General features: G+C 56.6%; 1 protein-coding gene across 1 annotated transcript in view; it reads right to left on the bottom strand.

Moving 5' to 3' along the window:
• The window catches only part of GRIN2D (glutamate ionotropic receptor NMDA type subunit 2D), a 36,979-nt gene that overhangs the window by 18,459 nt on the left and 2,037 nt on the right, over positions 1 to 16,483 (bottom strand). The window contains exons 2-8 of the mRNA XM_044930826.2: positions 15,653 to 15,926; positions 11,913 to 12,403; positions 7,912 to 8,531; positions 3,309 to 3,423; positions 2,703 to 2,914; positions 2,265 to 2,433; positions 1,569 to 1,722 (exon numbers count right to left, since the gene is read on the bottom strand). Of these exons, the coding sequence (XP_044786761.1) occupies positions 1,569 to 1,722; positions 2,265 to 2,433; positions 2,703 to 2,914; positions 3,309 to 3,423; positions 7,912 to 8,531; positions 11,913 to 12,377 (1,735 nt within the window). The 5' untranslated portion in view covers positions 12,378 to 12,403; positions 15,653 to 15,926. The remainder of the gene's footprint in view (positions 1 to 1,568; positions 1,723 to 2,264; positions 2,434 to 2,702; positions 2,915 to 3,308; positions 3,424 to 7,911; positions 8,532 to 11,912; positions 12,404 to 15,652; positions 15,927 to 16,483) is intronic.

Here is a 16,483-nt window from a genome sequence, read left to right as displayed (position 1 = left end):
TCACACTGCCTCCCAGAGCTCACTGACAACAAACCCAAATCACCGTTTCCTTAAGATCAGTCACGGGTATTTGACCTCCCCGGGCCAAGTGCCAGCAGCCAGGACTGCCCCCATCACAGCAGGGTCACCAGCCTGGACTGCCACCGCAGTATCTGGGGATCTGCCTGTCACCTCCACCAGGCCACGTGGTGGGGCATGAACATGACCTTGTCACTCCCTTGCTGAAGGCAGGGGCCCCACGTGGTGCCTCTCAGGGTGCCCTGCCGAGACCTCGGTGCAAAGAGGAGGCCACAAGAGACACCACTGGGAAAACAGACGGAAAACAAAACATCAGGGAAGGGCTGTCCCTTCTCCTCCCAGCCCTTCCCCCTCCCAGGAGCTTTGCTCAGACTTCAGAGAGCAAGAGGGAACGAATGGATGTGAACCGCTGTCTTTGGCCTCTCTTTTGTCCAAGCTCAGTAAATGAGCTCGCTCCTCAGTCTACCTCAAAGCCACCAGCCCATCGGGTGTCGGCTTTCCAATCGCATCCTAAGCCTGTTTACTTGTCTCACCCTCTCGGTCACCTTCCTATCCCATGCCCCAGCCTCTCTCCGCACTGACCTCTGCAGTAGCCTCCTCACGGGCCTCCTGCCTCCGCAGAGCCGCCAGTGGGATATTTTAAAAGTCTAAATCTGATCATACATCCCCACACCACTGCCTGCAGTTAAAAACCTTGCCATTGCAAACAAAACAAAACAAACCAAAAACTGCCTTCCTACAGCAGGGACCATCTGCACAATCCACCATCCAGTTCCATCTCAGTCCTCACCTCCTACCCCTCCCGTGATCACTCACTGCCCCCTCCCCAATTCACACAGGCTTCCTGATAGTTCACAAATAACCCCACAAACATTCCCACTTTGGGGCCTTTGTCTGTTCCCTCTACCTGTGACACTTTTCCGGCCAGATCTATGCAGGACCAGGTCACCCGCTCAGACAGGCCTGCCTCTCCACCCAGGGCAGCATCAACCCTATTTCTCGCCATCTCTTCCCCTGGCTTAATTTCTCATAATATTTACCATCATCTGAAATTATGTGGTCAATGTTTCCCTTTAAGAGATTGTTTTCAGTCTCCCCTGTGAGACTGGCGCATAGCTCTCAGAGGGCAGAGTTTTGTGTGCAGCTCAGAGCCTGGCACATAGTAGGTGCTCAGTAAACACTGTTTGACAAGGGCCGTGCTCATCTCTTTTCTTCGTCTTATATACAGGGGAAAATGGGTTTTGCGGGGCCTGCTGCTTACACAATTTGCAGGGTTCTCTTTAAGAAAAAAGTACACATGATTAGGAAGCCAAGACCGGGTACAGGGCCTTGAAGGGATTGTGTAGAAGACTCCTGAAGCTCAGACTTTCTTAGATGTATGGGAAAATTGCTTCTGGTGGGGGAGATTCTCCTATTTTACAGATCAGAGAACTGAGGCCCTCAGTTCACCTGAGTCACCCTGCTGGTACAAGCAATAACAAGACGGGAATTAGACACACAGCGTCTCTGCCCCACTCCTGACTCCTTGTCGTTCCAGGGCCCCTGCTCACCAAGGAAGGCCGAGGGGGACACAGTGCCATTGCTCCGCGCCACCATGACGCTGATGCCGGTCTCTACGAAGGGCACAGAGAAATCCACGATTTCGGACCGCTCCTCGTTGATGGTGAGGGAGCCAATGGCCATGTCTGCTCGCTGGTAGAACACCTGAGGGTGAGGACAGGGAAGGAGTGAGGGAAGCCGGGTGGCTCTGAACAAAGACAGGTTCCAGGAGGAGACTAGCGACAGGGTGAGAGAGAGGGCTAGGAGGGTGGTGGGGTGGGTGAGGGGGACCCAGGCAGAGTCGGGCAGGAAAGGCTGAGGTGAGAGAACAAGAGTGGGAAGAAGTGGTCTTCATCCTCCTTCACCGGGAGGTTTGGGGCCTCCATCCTCCTGGCCCCGCCCCCTTTTCCTAGTCTCTAAGGTTCCACTCTCCGAGCCCCGCCTCCTCCGCCCCGAAGGTCCCTCCTCCTGGCCCCACCCCTCCACCAGGGTGGGCCTTTCCTGTGGCCCCGCCTCTTTCAAATCCAGGCGTGGCCACTTTGACCACGCCTCCAGACCGTGCCCTCGTAGTCCCGCCCCTCTCGGAGACACGGCTCCCGCCTCCCGGCTCGGACCCCCGACTCAGCAGCTCCTTGGCCAGGACCTGGTCCTGACTCCGCTCCCCACCTGCCCCGTCTCGGTCCCCGCCCTGTCCTCGCCCACCTCACCTCCCCGATCATGCCGTTCCAGACGCCGTCGATCTTTTTGCCGTGCTTCCCGTTGGTGACCAGGTAGAGGTCGTAGCTGAAGCCGATGGTCTGCGCCAGCCGCTTCAGAATGTCGATGCAGAAGCCCTTGCAGCAGCGCTTTTCCGGGCGGGGGGCATCGGGCGGAGGGCTGCGGGGGGCGATCAGGCTCGGGAACGTTGGGGACACCCCTCACCCCCACCCCACGCCTTATGGAGAGAAGGACGAGCAGCAGCTAAAACGATGGTGGGCGTCGCTTTCTGGGAAAACTGAGACTCCAAGGAATTACGTGACTTGTCCAAGGTCACCCAGCTGGAGGGCTTTCCGGGCCCCAAGGGAGGTGGGGTCTGGGGGGCCAGGACTGCAGGAGACTGCAAGGGAGGGTTTTGAAACGGGACCTCCTGGATCCCAGGCTGTCACCTGTGGGTGCGGTTGAGCTGGCTCCGGCAGGGCACAGAGTCTCGGATGCAAGTGCCACTGATGGGGTCGGCGGGCTCCACGATGACGAAGGGCCGCTCTTCCAGCGTGGCCACCGTGAGGTGCTGCGTGTCATCCACTGGCTGCAGGAAGCGGCCGTAGCGCGACCACAGTGGGTACTTGAGGCGGAGAGTCTGCTGCTCCCAGCTGCCCACCTTGGCCAAGAGCAGGGGATTCAGGCTTCCTGAGGGGGCACTTTCCAGAATGTTCTGGCTTTCCTGGCCCTCCTTCCTCAGAGCCCCGGGCTCTCAGCTCCTTCTCCCTCAGATCCAGAAGTCTGGACCCCCTCTCCCCCACCTCTCCCCAGGACCTGGAAACCCTTCGGGCCCATTACCCTGGGCTTTCTTCTACCAGGACCCAGGGGTCTGGGTTCCCAGTTCTTTCCTTGACCACCTGGAATCTCAGGCTCTCAGCCCCTTCCTCCCTCAGAGGCCAGAGCCCAGGGCCTCAGCCCCCACCTCTGCCAGAAGTCTGGGTCCTCACTGCTTCTTCCCTAGGACCCAGGAGTCCCACTCCTCACCCGTGCCTGAGGTCAGCGCTGGGACTTACCACCTCCCACGTCCTGTCTCGGGTGAGGGAGATGACCACCAGGGAGGGGTTCACAAGGAAGCCGTCCTCATTGAAGGAGTAGTCCCGGTTGTCCCAGGTAATATTCATGAAGTACCTGCCCAGGAGGAAGGGAGGGTAGTGTGGGGCCCTGGACTGGACCTTGGCACCTGAAGGCAGAGAAAGTCCCCTTGCTACTGACCAACCCCACCCCCCTAGTTCGAATCTCTCTTTCGGGTTCTTGAAGACCTGAATATGCCCCTTCTTCACTAGGCACTCTCCTTCGCCAGCCCGGTGCCCCCAAGACAAGGTCCCAGACCCTTAGCCTGGGTTTGGGGATCTCAGGGCTCCACCTGCCTCTGCAGCCCCATCTCTGATCACTTCCCACGGTCACTCTTTCCACCCAAACCCTTTCCCTGCCCCACCACACCGTATGTGGGGTGTCCTCCAAACACATCAAGTGGTTTCCTAGCTCTAGGTCTTTGTAGGTGCTTTTCTCTCTGCCTTCCCTAGCTCAGTTAGTAAAGAATCTGCCTGCAGTGCAGGAGACTGGGGTTCGATCCCTGTGTTGGGAAGATCTCCTGGAGAAGGAAATGGCAAACCACTACAGTATCCTTGCCTGGAAAATCCCATGGACAGAGGAGCCCGGTGGGCTACAGTCCATAGCGTTGCAAAGAGTTTGGCACAACTGAGAGAGTAACAGTTTCACTTTTTCTCTCTGCCTAGGAAAAAACCCTTGGAAAAAGGAAAAAGATGCGGGTTCAATCCCTGGTCAGGGAAGTTCCACATGCCGGGCAGTGCAGCCAAAACAAAACAAAACAAAACACCCTTATTCTCTCCTCATCCTGATTAGTTCTTAGGTGTTCAAGACTCCGCTCACGTCTACCTTCTGGACAAAAGCCCTGGGAGGGGCTCTGGACTCTCAAGTATCTTTACTATACAGTGGCAGCCTGCACTCTGAATACTCTTTGCATCACCCTGGTCACTGGACCAGACCCTCAGTTGCCATCCTCACCCCCTCACTCCCCCTCCCTCACTCCCCATGCAGGGCATCTGTCCTCAAATCCCATCCTTCCTGCCCCAGGGATATCTCTGCCCCAGCCCTCCTCTCTGTCCCTACAACCCTCCAGGACCCCACCCCAGCCTCCTACTTTGCCTCCAGCCTCCAATCTATCTCCAACCTGAACCCATCCCACCCCAGAGGGGTCTGTCTACACCCCAAACTGACTCCACTCTCTCCTGCTCAGAGCCCACTCATAGCTTCCGAGTCCCCTAGAATACAGTTTTAACCTCTCAACCTGGCATTCAAGACCCTTGTAGGGACTTCCCTGATGGCCCAGTGGCTAAGACTCTGCTCTCCCAATGAAGGGGGCCCAGGTTTGATCACCGGTCAGGGAACTAAGATCCCACATGCTGCAACTAAGACCTGGCACAGCCAAATACATTTTCTTTTTTTTAAAAAAAGGGCCCTTGTGGCCTGTCCCCCCTCTGCCTAACCAGCCTCATCACTCCCAACCCGTAAATTCTCCTGCCTTTATCCACCTTGAGCTATTATGGTCCCACCAAACTGCTTCAAGTTTTTCTCCCCTTTGGTCCTTGGCACAATGCTCTTTCCCCTCTCTGGATTATCTATTTCTGGGGGACTCCCGATTGCCTTTGAAGCCAAATCTAAATCCCTAACCTGGCCTAAATGCCCTACCTACGCTGGGCCACATGTCACTCCATCATATTCTGCCCGCTTGCCCACTGTGCTCCAGACACATTGGCTTTATTTCAGGCATTTCCAGCCTCAGGGCCCTTAAACCTTCTGTTCCCCCTCCCTTCTCTTCACGCGGATCTTCCGATAGTTGGCTCTCTCTGTCTCCCTTTTTGTTTCTGGCCATGCTGCTCAGCTTGTGGGATTTTAGTTCCCCAACCAGGGACTGAACCCAGGTCCTTTGCAGTGAGATCATGGAGTCCTAATCACTGGACCACCAGGGAATTCACCTGGCTCTTTCTCTTTATCCATTTTTTTTTTTTAACCTCCAGATTTCCCCAACTCAGAAAGGCCTTTCCTGACGACCTCGTCTAACCTAGCACCATAGGCATTTCTCATTACATTCTGCCTGCTTTATTTTCATCTCAGAAGTTATTACCCATTGATGTTTTTTTCCTTTCTTTTCTTGTTTGTCCACTGATTGTCTCGCCTATGAGACTGTGAGCTCTGTGAGAGCAGAGGCCTCGTTCAGCATTATACTCTGTGTATAAAGCAGGGCTTGGCACATTGCGGACTCTTGATAAAGGGCTTTTCAACAAATGAATGAATGAGCAATTTATTCTTCAGGTCTCAACTTATACCACCTCCTCCTGGAAACTTCCCTGAACCCATAGGCTGACCCATAACTTGTGTAGCCTAGTCTGGAATGTTGACTGAGGCCAACCCAATTCCTCTCCTGGGAGAAAGTTAGCTGTGAGATTTGGAGGGATGGGTGGTGGACAGGGCTTCCCAGATGGTGCTAGTGGTAAAGAATCAGCCTGCCAATGCAGGAGATGTAAGAGACGCAGGTTCAGTCCCTGGGTCGGGAAGATCTCCTGGAGGAAGGCATGGAAACCTACTCCAGTATCCTTGCCTGTCCGTGGGATGGCAAAGAGTCGGACATGCCTGAAGGGACTTAGCACACACACACGTGGCAGACACAATGGGCTGAAATGATGAGTATCATGAAGGAACAGAAATTCTGGGTCATTAGAAGAACTGGACAGGGAGAAGAACTGCCCTCTGGGGGGACAAGGTAGAGACAGAGAGGGAGATGTTGATGAAGATGGAGATAGTGACAGGGGGAGGGAAAAGAGAGAGAGAGAGAATCAGAAAGAATTGAAAGAGTACCTAGAATTGAGGAACTGGCCTCAATTCCTGATGTCTGAGTTTCTGTGTGTGTTTTATCTTTTCCAATAAACCCCATTTTCCCCGAGGAAACTTGAATGAGACTGCTTCCTGCGACCAAAAATGTTCTGGCTTAGCAGTTCCTCCACGGTGCTCCCACAAAGCCCATGCAACCTCCATTACTGCGAGGATCATGCTGTGCTGTCATTACGCCGTCCCTGTCTGCTACCCCTACAGGACCCTGTGTTCTTTGAAGAGAAGTCCACGGTCTTATTCATCTCTGCGTTCCCAGGTCCCAGCAGGAGCCCTAGTTCCTAGCGGGTGCTCAGTAAGTATTTATGAACGAGGGAGGCTTCTCTCATCGTCTGGTCCCTGGATCCTGATTCCCAAATCACCACTTCTCAATTCTCCTCCCTTAGGCTTTCTTCCCCACCCTTCACCTCTTCCCAAACTCAGGTCATCCTCATTTCAGTATCCAAGGCCCCTCTTTCCACTGCTCTGTCACCAAACTCCCAAAGCTTCCTAGGGTAGAGATGCTGTTTCTCACCAAACCCTGGTCCCCTCATCTAAAACAGTAGTGTGAACAAATAAAATAATATAAAACAGTAGCGTGCCAGTTGGGTACAGCCCTGTCCAGCTAGAATCAACATTCCCCATATTCCCTGACATTCCTTGCTAACCCAGGCCATGGGCAGGTGATATTCAAACTCTAACAATCAGTGTGGCACAGACACTAGCCAATCAGAATCGGTGTCTAGCCAATCTGCATGGATGTGGCTACAAACAACCAGTAATTCAAGCCCCTGCCAAGTGACTACATTCTCACGAATGGGATCTAAGACTCGTCCCTTCTGCCTCACTGGCCTAAAGGAAATGGCGTGTTCTCCACCTCCTCTCTTTCCCCCTTCTCACGAGCTAGAATTCAGACATGCCCTTTGACCCAGCTTCCACCATATGGAAAGATAGCAGAGCAACAAGGTGGGAGGGTCCTGGGCCCTTGAATGACCACATGGAACGATGGAGTCTCCTGATAACCTGGACCATGGATCTCTGGGTTGTTAAGTGAGAGACCTCTCTACCTTGTTGGAGACATTGCATTGTTGGGTCTTTTGGTTACTGAAGTTCACCTCCTACGCTAATTAGGGTGGTGGTGGTGGTTTAGTCACTAAGTCACATCTGACTCTTTGGGACCCCTTTATGACCCTTGCCAGGCTCCTTTGTCCATGGTATTTCCCAGGCAAGAATATTGGAGTGGTTGCCATTTCCTACTCCAGGGGACCTTCCCGACCCAGGGATCGAGCCTGCATCTCCTGCATTGCAGGTGGATTCTTGACTGACTGAGCCACCAGGGAAGCCCCCGCAACTAGGTATTTCACCGAATCTAAGATGCTAGCGACTAGAAGATGTATCGCTATTTTTACAACCATGAAGGGGAAAAAAAAGACACTGCCCATGAAATCATGATAAGTGATGACTGTAAGACATGTCTTGATTTCAAAGACATTAAAACTGCAAAAACACACATGCTAAAATCATGAAATACAGTAATCCTCTCCTGGTATCTCAGGGTTTTTTTTCCAAATCACTTGATTTAATCCCAGAAAGAAGAGCCAATTTCACTTATTTTACAGAAAAGGAGACTGAAGTTCTGAGAGGCAAGGTGACCCATTTGAGGTCACTGAGCACCCCAGGTGATCTGGTTCAGGAGTCCTCTCACGGCCCTCCCAGCCCATCCCTGCTCACCTGTGTAGACTCTCCCCTCGATGGGTGCGGTTCTGGGCGCGACAGTCGTGGCCAAGTTCAGGCAGGAAGCCATAGTCACGCAGCAGGGCCTGGGCACCTCTGGCCACAACGGCCACACCAGCTGCCACACGCCGGGCCAGGTCATCCCTCCAGCCTGCCGAGCGCACTGCAAACAGCCCAGCAGGCAGTGGGGCGCCTCCTGGCAGAAGAGGCGGCTCCCCGGGAGCGCCTGAGCCCCCGCCTCCAGCCAGCTGGGGCCCCACCATAAACCAGACGTAGCCAGGCCCCGTGAGGCCAGCCTCCTCGGCTGCCCGGAACACAGGCTCGGCCTCCTCACGGGCACAGAAGAGCAGGCGGATCTGGGCGCTGACACTGCGGAGTTGGGCGCTCAGCACGGCCTCGCCAGCCCCAGGGTCCAGTGTCAACGCCCCGCGGTGCTCCCAGCCCACCAGGCTGCCATCAGTGAGCACCTCGATGTAGGACAGGAAGGCCCGGTGGCCGGGGGCACGCGTGGTCACGGCTACAAAGGACGTCCAGTCGTATTCCTCCAGCACCTCAAAGATGACCTGAAGCTGCTGCTCTGTGGACGAGCCCAGCTGAAGAAAAGTGGAACCTTTCTCCTGCAGGGGAGGAGAAGGATGTCAAGCCTCCCCAATGTGGAGATCTCAGCTCCCAGCTGCTGACCTTCAGCAGCCAGCGAGGGGCTCACAGCTCCCAGGGATCCAGAGGGGACCTCATCTCCCAACAATGGATAAGGGAATCACAGCTCTCAACATCTAGCTGTTTGCCAAACCCATCTCCTTTCCTTGCTTGGGGCACAGAGCTAGACCTGGGTTAGGTTTAGCCTCAGGACTGAGTTCTAGGCTCATCCATAAAAACCTCTCCGCCCAAGCACCTTACTCTTCCCTGTCAGAGGGCAGATGCAGAGGCCCCTGAGGAGGAATCTAGGGGATTACAAAGCCACAGCATGGAGGAAACTGAGTCCCTGAGTCAGAGCTTGGAGGACAGCCAACTCCAATCAGGAACACCTGTTTGGATTTTATATCAGTGAGGAACAACCTTCTATTGAGTTAAGCCACTGAAAAGTGGGGGTTTATCTGTTACAGCAGCTAACTTAACCCTAGTGAACACAGGTAGCAACCCGGGAAAGAACTACAGTTCCCAGCATCCACTGAGAGGGACTACATCTCCCAACAGGCCATGAAGGTGCTGAAGGTAGTCTCTCCCAACTCAGCTTTGCTGAGTAGGCTTGCCCTTCTCTGCTTTTATTCCTACCTTCCTGTCCCCTCCTTCTCTGTTTCCTTTGCTAGACTCTCTTCCTCCGTCAGAATTCTAAACATAGGAGGGCCCTCATCTCCTCTTTCCTTCTCTGTCCTCTCTTCCTGGTGATCTCATCCAAACCCATGGGTTTAAATATTGTCTCCTGTGGTCTCCAGTATGGTAGCTGCTAGCCACCCATGACTATTCAAATTAAATCAAAGTTAAATAAAATTTAGTTCCTTGGTTATACTAACCACATGTCAAGTGCTCAACAGCTCACATGGCTAGGGGCTATCATATTTGACAGAGTAGATGAAGACCACTTTCATCATTTCAGCAGAAAATCCTGTTGGACAGCCCTTGGGCCCACATCCAGGCCATCTCCAAGTCTTCTCAGTTCTCTGTTCAAAACATGACCCCAGCTGTTCATTCTTCACTATGGCCCCATCATGACCCTCATCGCTTCCCCTTTCTTGCCTAGACGACAACAGCTTCCTAACCAATCTCTGCTTCCTTTCTCAAACCTTTCATTTTCCAGACAACAGCCAGAGTGATCTTTTCAAAATATTAGTTGGATCGCCTCCCTTCTTGGTTGAAAACCTTCCAAAAATTCTGTGTCAGAGTCAAAGCCAAAGTCCTCGCTGTGGCCCATAAGGCCCCACATGACCTGGTCCCTGTGGCCTCTTTGACCTCATGTCCCGCCAGCCCCACCTCTTTGCTCTTCCTCAAACACCTCAGGTTCCTTCTAGACTCAAGGGCTTTGCCCTTCACTGTCACCTTTCTCAGGGACACCCCTCAGCTCCTTCCCCTCCTCTGACCTCAGGTCCAGCTCAGTTTTACGTCCTCAGGGAAGCCTCCCCTGACCACCATCTACTGAAGCCACAGCGGCCTTGGTCATTACCTCTCCTCCAGGACAGATTTCACTATCTGTTATTTGTTTTGTCTGTCTCCTCATTAGAAATGCAAGCTTCAGAAGAGCAGAGACCATGTCTTTTTTTTTTTTTTTAACCTTCCCTAACTGTATTCCCCAGAACCTGAAACAGCCCTGGCACAGAATCAGTCCTCAATAAATCTTCCAGTAATGCAATGAGACGACCAAGTGGACTTTCTCCCTAGGCATATGCCTGTGGTTAAATGTGCGCGGGTTAGGACACTTGTCCTAAAGGTATGAGGTTTCCCAGAATGCTATGAGACCCTGTGAGGCCCTCATCCTTGGCAGCTGAATGTGTACTCAGGGGACCACGTTCCCAGCATTCAATGGGGGCACAGATAGAGCTGTGAGGACCCCTCTAAGACACTAAAAAGACTACATTTCCCAGAAGGCAACGGGTGTGCACTGAAGGGGCCACAGTGCCCCGCAGACAATGAAATGAAGGGGCACACACTTCTCAGACGCCATGGAGGCAGGAGGGACATCACCTCTCCGTATCCCCAGAAGGCGTCAGCCAGGAAGTAGTAAGTTCACCTCGCAGGTGATCTGCCTACAGATATCTGGACAACCCCATGCCAAAGAGAAGAACAAAGTTGGACAGAGGTCTTTCCCAGAGTGCTCGAGACAGAAGAAAACTACGAGTCCCGGCATGCAATAGAGATCTAGTCACAAAGGGAATTGGTGGAGACTTAGGCTCCACCCACTCAGGTGGCCCCATCCTCAGGCGATGCCCATTTCTCTGTTACACTGGCTCCACCCCTGAATAGGCCCCGCCTCTTCTCAGACGCCTCCTCTAAGCTGACCTGGTTCTTCTCGGTCCGCACACCAGGCTTGTTCAAATCCTGCCCTTCCCTACCAGAAGTCCACTCCAGCTGACCCCTCCTGTGCCCTCGGGAGGCAGGCCTCTCTCCATGTCACAGCCAGCTCCAGCCTCTGACCCTGCCTTCCCTGCAGGCTCCTGGCTTTGACCTCTCAATGGCTGAGCCTGCCTCTAAGCGGGAGGCCTTCATCTTTCCAGGCCCACTCTCTGAATTCTTGCTTTCCACACCTTCCAGTTGGGCACCTCCCCTGTCCAAATCCCCCTTTAGTACCGAGCTGAGGGCCTGTCCTCCTTGGCCTCCCCCATCACCAGCTAGCCCCGCCCCTTCCTTGACTCACCTCTTCCTTGACTGGCCTTCCCCCACTTCCTAGCTGCAAGGCTACCCCTCTCTCTCTCACTCACTAAGGACGCATCCCTTTCTCATACTCATCCTTCCACCAGATGGTTCCGTCCTTCTACGTTGACCTCTAGACCTCATGCTCAGCTGGCCGGGCCCCTCCCTATCCCTCAATACTTAATACTCCTTTTTCCTGGTCACAGTGTCTGACTTTCTGGCTCCTGCTTACTCTCTAGTCTTCACCCTTTTCTGAGCCCCATTCCTTTTCACTTGACACCCCGTCGCTGATCCCAGAGCCCACCCCTCACTCAGATCTTGCCATCTCAGGCATGCCCCCTCTGGCACCCGCCCAGTCCTCGCCCCTCCCTGGCTGGCCTCGCCTCTTCCTCGGATCCCACCCCCTCCCGATTCACCGCTCCCGCAGCCTCTCAACTCTTCCCATAGCCTGGTCACCTCAGACCCTGGCACACTCTGTTCCTCCTATAGATCACGTCCCTCCAAGTCAGCCCCGCCCGTTACCTAGACCTGAGTTTTGCATCCCCGAGGCTGACCCTCAGGACTGGCCACGCCCCCTTACCACACCGCCCACCCACGGCCGACCCAGGCCCCGCCCCCGCATAGCCCCCCGAGCCCCGCCCACGTGTCGCGCGCACCTTGGGCGTGAGCACGAGCGCCGCGCCGCCGTGCACGGCCACGATGGGCAGTGAGGTCTGCGCCGACAGGAAGTCAAGGATGGGCGCGACGGCGGGCGCGCGCGAGTCGTCCTCGAAGACGACGCCGTGCACGCGCAGCCCCGACAGCAGGTCGCAGAGTTGCAGCACGAGGCTGCGTGGATCCGAGCCGTTGAGCACCAGCGCCACCGGCCGCACGTCCAGGCCCGGGCTGCGCACGGCCGCCGCTACGGCCGGGCCCAGGCGCGCCGCCTCGGTCGCGTACGCGGGCCCCGAGAACACGAGGGCCACGTTGAGCGGTCGCGCCCCGCCGGGGCCCCCGCCAGGCCCGCCGGCCCCGCCCGGCCCCGGCACCTCCTCCGGGAACGGGCTGGCACAGGCCAGCGCCAGCAGCAGCAACATCTTAGCGGGGCCCCGAGGGCCGCGGGGGCCACCGGCGCCGCGCATCGCCTGCGGGCCCTGCCGGGCGGCCTCTGAGCGCGAGGGCACCCGGGAAGGGACACGGAGTGGGGGGCGGGGTGCGCAGAGACGGGGCGGCAGACACGCGGAGCAGAGAGAGGGACAGGAATGAGAGACGAGAGATAGAACGACAGAGACAAGGAGATACACGGTGAAGGGCAGATACGAGGAAGGAGAGACGCGGAGGTAGGAGAAGGGTTGGAGTAATAGAGGGAGAGACACAGGGAAATACGGAGGCAAAGGGAGAGATACAGAAGCGAAGGGAAAAACACAGGGAGAATGGGTAATGGGGCCACAAAAGATACAGAAGTGGGGAGAAGAGATAGAAAAGGGAGGACAATGAGACAGGCCAGATGGAAAAGAGACCCGCAGAGACCGGATCAGAACAGGAGCAGAGAAAGAGAGGCCCAGGAAGATAGGAAGAGATGAAAACACCCACAGAGAGATGGTCAGGGAGAGAGAGTTGATGGGGTGGAGGAAAGAGATGGAAGGAGAAACAGACAGGGACAGATAGGCTCCGAGTAACAGAGCGAGAGATAAGACGGAGTGACAGAAATAGGGAGGGAATGAGAGAGGCGGGAGAGATGCAGAGATAGACGAAGGAAGGTGGGGGAGAGGAGAGAAACCCGAAAGTTGGACAGAGAGAGGAAGGTGGAAAGAAACCCCAGGAAGATGGAGACAGAGACCCCACAGCCACCACAAGACACGCACCCACAAGAGACGGAGAAACAGGCAGAATTAGAGATTGAAGAGGCAGGCAGAGCAGACAGAAAACACAGGAAGACAGAAATAGCGAGGCAAGGCAGAGATCAAGACCCCCACCAGGGAGGTGCCCAGCACAGACATGAAAGGAAGGCCGGGAAGGCGAGTGGCAGGAGGGATCAAAAAATAAAAGGAAGAAAAAGTGAGGGGAACAAAAAAAAGAGAAAGGGAAAAGGGGTCAGGTGTGTGGGGGGGAGAGAGAGAAAAAAAAAAAAAGAAATTAGTGGGCCATCCTGCAGGGAGCAAATGCCTCTGTGACCGTACCCCTCCCCTGGAACACAAACCCCCCAACCCATCTTTGTCCCCTTACTCCTACCCCCGTCCCTCCACTCTCAATAAGAGCTAGAAAGAGTCACAGTGCAGACTGGGCTCTGGAGTTGGGGGGAGCACAGCTGTGGAGAGCTGGGAGGGGTGGGGGTCCCTGGCTCCCAGCCCAGAGCAATTTGGTAATTGAGAAGCGATACAGCATCTCTTCCTATGTCCCCTGTTGAATACTAGCTGCCTGGGGTGGTCGGGCTGGGAGCCCAGACTCCTGGCTCCTGGGTCTTGAGGAAGGAGGGCCCTGGGGGCCTGGACCCCTGGTTCCCAGAGAGTGATTGGAGCCTGCAGAAGGGGCTTCTGGAAAGGGGTGAGGGTCCAGACAAGGAAGGGCTTGCTCTTAACTGTCAATCAGCCTCCTGTCCGGTTGCCATGGTAGCACAGAGCCTCCATCCACCCCACAGCCAGCCAGGGGTAGGGGAAAGGCCCACACCCCTTTGCTTGCCTAGAGGCCTCACTCCCCACCCCCTTACCCCCAGGCCTTCCCAGGGACCCTGGGGCACTGTCTCCCAAGGGGTGGGGGTGGGGGCTCCTAGCATGCTTCAATCCTGGCTCTCTCTCGCCCCTCCTCTCCTCTGCCCTTCCCCAAGCAGCTGGTTCAGTCAGTGCTCAGAATAGCCCCCCTCTGCCCCAAAATAACCCACAGCTGTGGCCTGGCGCTCCCCCCTCCCCAGGATAACACTGGTTCTCCCCTCCCTTCCTGGTGGCTGCTCACTCCTCAGCCTCTTCTCTGCCTGTCTCAGACTCACCCCTTCCCGGCCTCTGGCCTTGGGGACCCTGGGGTCCTGCTCCCTGGCTGAAGCCCAAGAGGGCAGATCCTGCCCCACCCTTCTCAAGAGGCTGGACGCCCAATTCTCTCCGGTGAGGGATTCGGGAGGACAGTCTCCCACCCCTCCAGGGATGGATAGAGAGGTGGCAGTCCCAGCCGCTGGGCCAGTCTGGTGTTCCAACCCCCAAACCTGCACCCTCAGGGATCACATTGTTCAGGCCTCCAATCGCCACCTCCTCGTGAGTCTCAGTCCCCACTTTCATCTGCACGGGGCCAAAGAGTCCAGACCCTCATCCCCTGCCCCGTCAAGGGGTTCAGGACACTGCGCCCCCAGCCCCCTCTTCCCTCAGACACAGAAGCCCCATCCTCCCAATTTCTCCCATCAACTCGGGAATCCTGGCTCTCAGGGCCCCTTCTTTCCCCCGGACCCACCAGGGACTGTGGGTGCTCAGCTCCATCCTTTCCCAGGACCCAGGAGTGCCGGCTCTCTCCTGCCCCCAGACTCAGGAATCCAGGGGCCCAGCCTCCTTTACGCCCAGGACCCAGGAATCCAGGCCCATAGCCCTCTCCTCCCTTAAGGACCTCTTGTGGTCTCAAACCCCATTCGTCCAGTATCCTGGGCAACCCCCGCCCCAGCTCCAGCCTCTCTGAGTCGCCCCACTCAGGTCCTGTGCACAGTACAGTCTGTCCCCCAGCTGAGGAGAAGGAGGAGGGTGCCAGAGATTCCTGGGGTGTCCCTGTCTCCATCACTCCCCCCGGATCCATCACAGAAGAGATGAGAGAACCACTTCGATCCACAGCCTGTGTTCCCCCCCACCCCACCGCACAGTTCGCGTCGTGCTGCGGACGGCTCCCGGCCCCCCCCAACCCTGTTCTCTCCCCACCCTAATTCTGGTGCTTGGAAGAGGCTAGAAGGGTATTCCAGAACCTTGAGGAAGGGATGGGAGCTTGGGGCGGGGGGTGCCAAGGCCTGGATACTCTCAAGGTCCTTGGCAGGGGTATTAATAGCCGACTGGCAGCTGAGGAGGGAGGGGAGATGGAGCTGGAGAGAGGGAGGTAGACCGGCCGAGGGGGGAGGCTGATGCGGGCGGTGGTGGGGGGATGGCTCAGAGAGGGAAGGTGAGAGGGAGAGATGGGGGATAGAGAGACGGGGCGTCAGGTGTATGGGGCTGGGGAGAAGGATCAAAGTGTCAGCAGTGGGGGGTGGTTAGGAGATCTGGGGTGCAGAGACCTGGGGAAAGGGCTCAGCGAGGGAGGAGATAGGGCGCAAAGATTTCCCCCCAGAGACCCCTGTCCACCATTCCAGCCCTCTCCCTCCAACTGAGGCCCCTTGCCAACTTTCCCTGTCCTAGATCTGGAGCAGGGGGCGGTCCACGTTCCCACCCCCTCCCCTGCAGTCCTACCCCAGCCTTACCTTTTCATGACCCTTTTCTGGGGGGGTGTTGCGGGGGTGCCAGGAAAGGAACCGGAGTCCAGTGACCCGAAGATTCGGCGGGGGGCTCAGGGAGCCGCGGGGTGTGTGTGTGGGGGGCCAGGCCCTGGGGCGGCGGCGGCAGCGGCGGCCGGGACCTCCTGCCCGGCCCTGGCTCCCTGGCTCCGGCTCTCTCTTCCTCAGTCCGTCCTGCCCTGTCTGTCCCCCAAGGTTGAGGCCACCCCGGCTAGGCGAGGACGCGGCTACACATGTTGCACTGGAAGTTGGGCCCCGGACATTGCGGAGGCTGTCGGGGTGTCCTCTCACCGCCCCGACCCCGTGGGGATCCCCCCTCCGCCCACCCGGGGTGCCCCCCTCTGCCGCTTCAGCCCCGGCTCCTCCCCCCTGTCCATGTGTCCGGTCCCGCCTCTCCCTGGCTCATTCGCAAACCCCCATTCTGTGCCCTCCGTGGCCCCCCCCCAAGTCTGTGTCTGTCTGTCTGTCTGTCTGGGTCACCTCTGAAGCCGGTGGCCAGTGTGTGTGTTTGCGTAAGGGGCAGGCGGGAGACAGCCTGTCTGGGTGACTGCTTGCCCCTTCCTGCTTGGCCACCTCCCACCTCCAGGCACCCCCCCACGCCCCCACTCTCAAATACAGGCAGACACACACACATACACACACGCATACACGCACCACCTCACTTCCCTGGGATTCCCCTAAACACCCCCGGAGCTTGAGGAGGGAGACACACACACACACACACACACACACACACTGGAGGGTCTGATGGGCCAGGCTGCCGCTGCCGTCAGGGGCTGTTCAGACAGACAGGAGGAC

This window comes from Bubalus bubalis, chromosome 18 (assembly GCF_019923935.1).
Source record: "Bubalus bubalis isolate 160015118507 breed Murrah chromosome 18, NDDB_SH_1, whole genome shotgun sequence".
Classification (NCBI taxonomy): Eukaryota; Metazoa; Chordata; class Mammalia; order Artiodactyla; family Bovidae; genus Bubalus; species Bubalus bubalis.
This window is presented reverse-complemented; position numbering and strand designations above follow the sequence as displayed.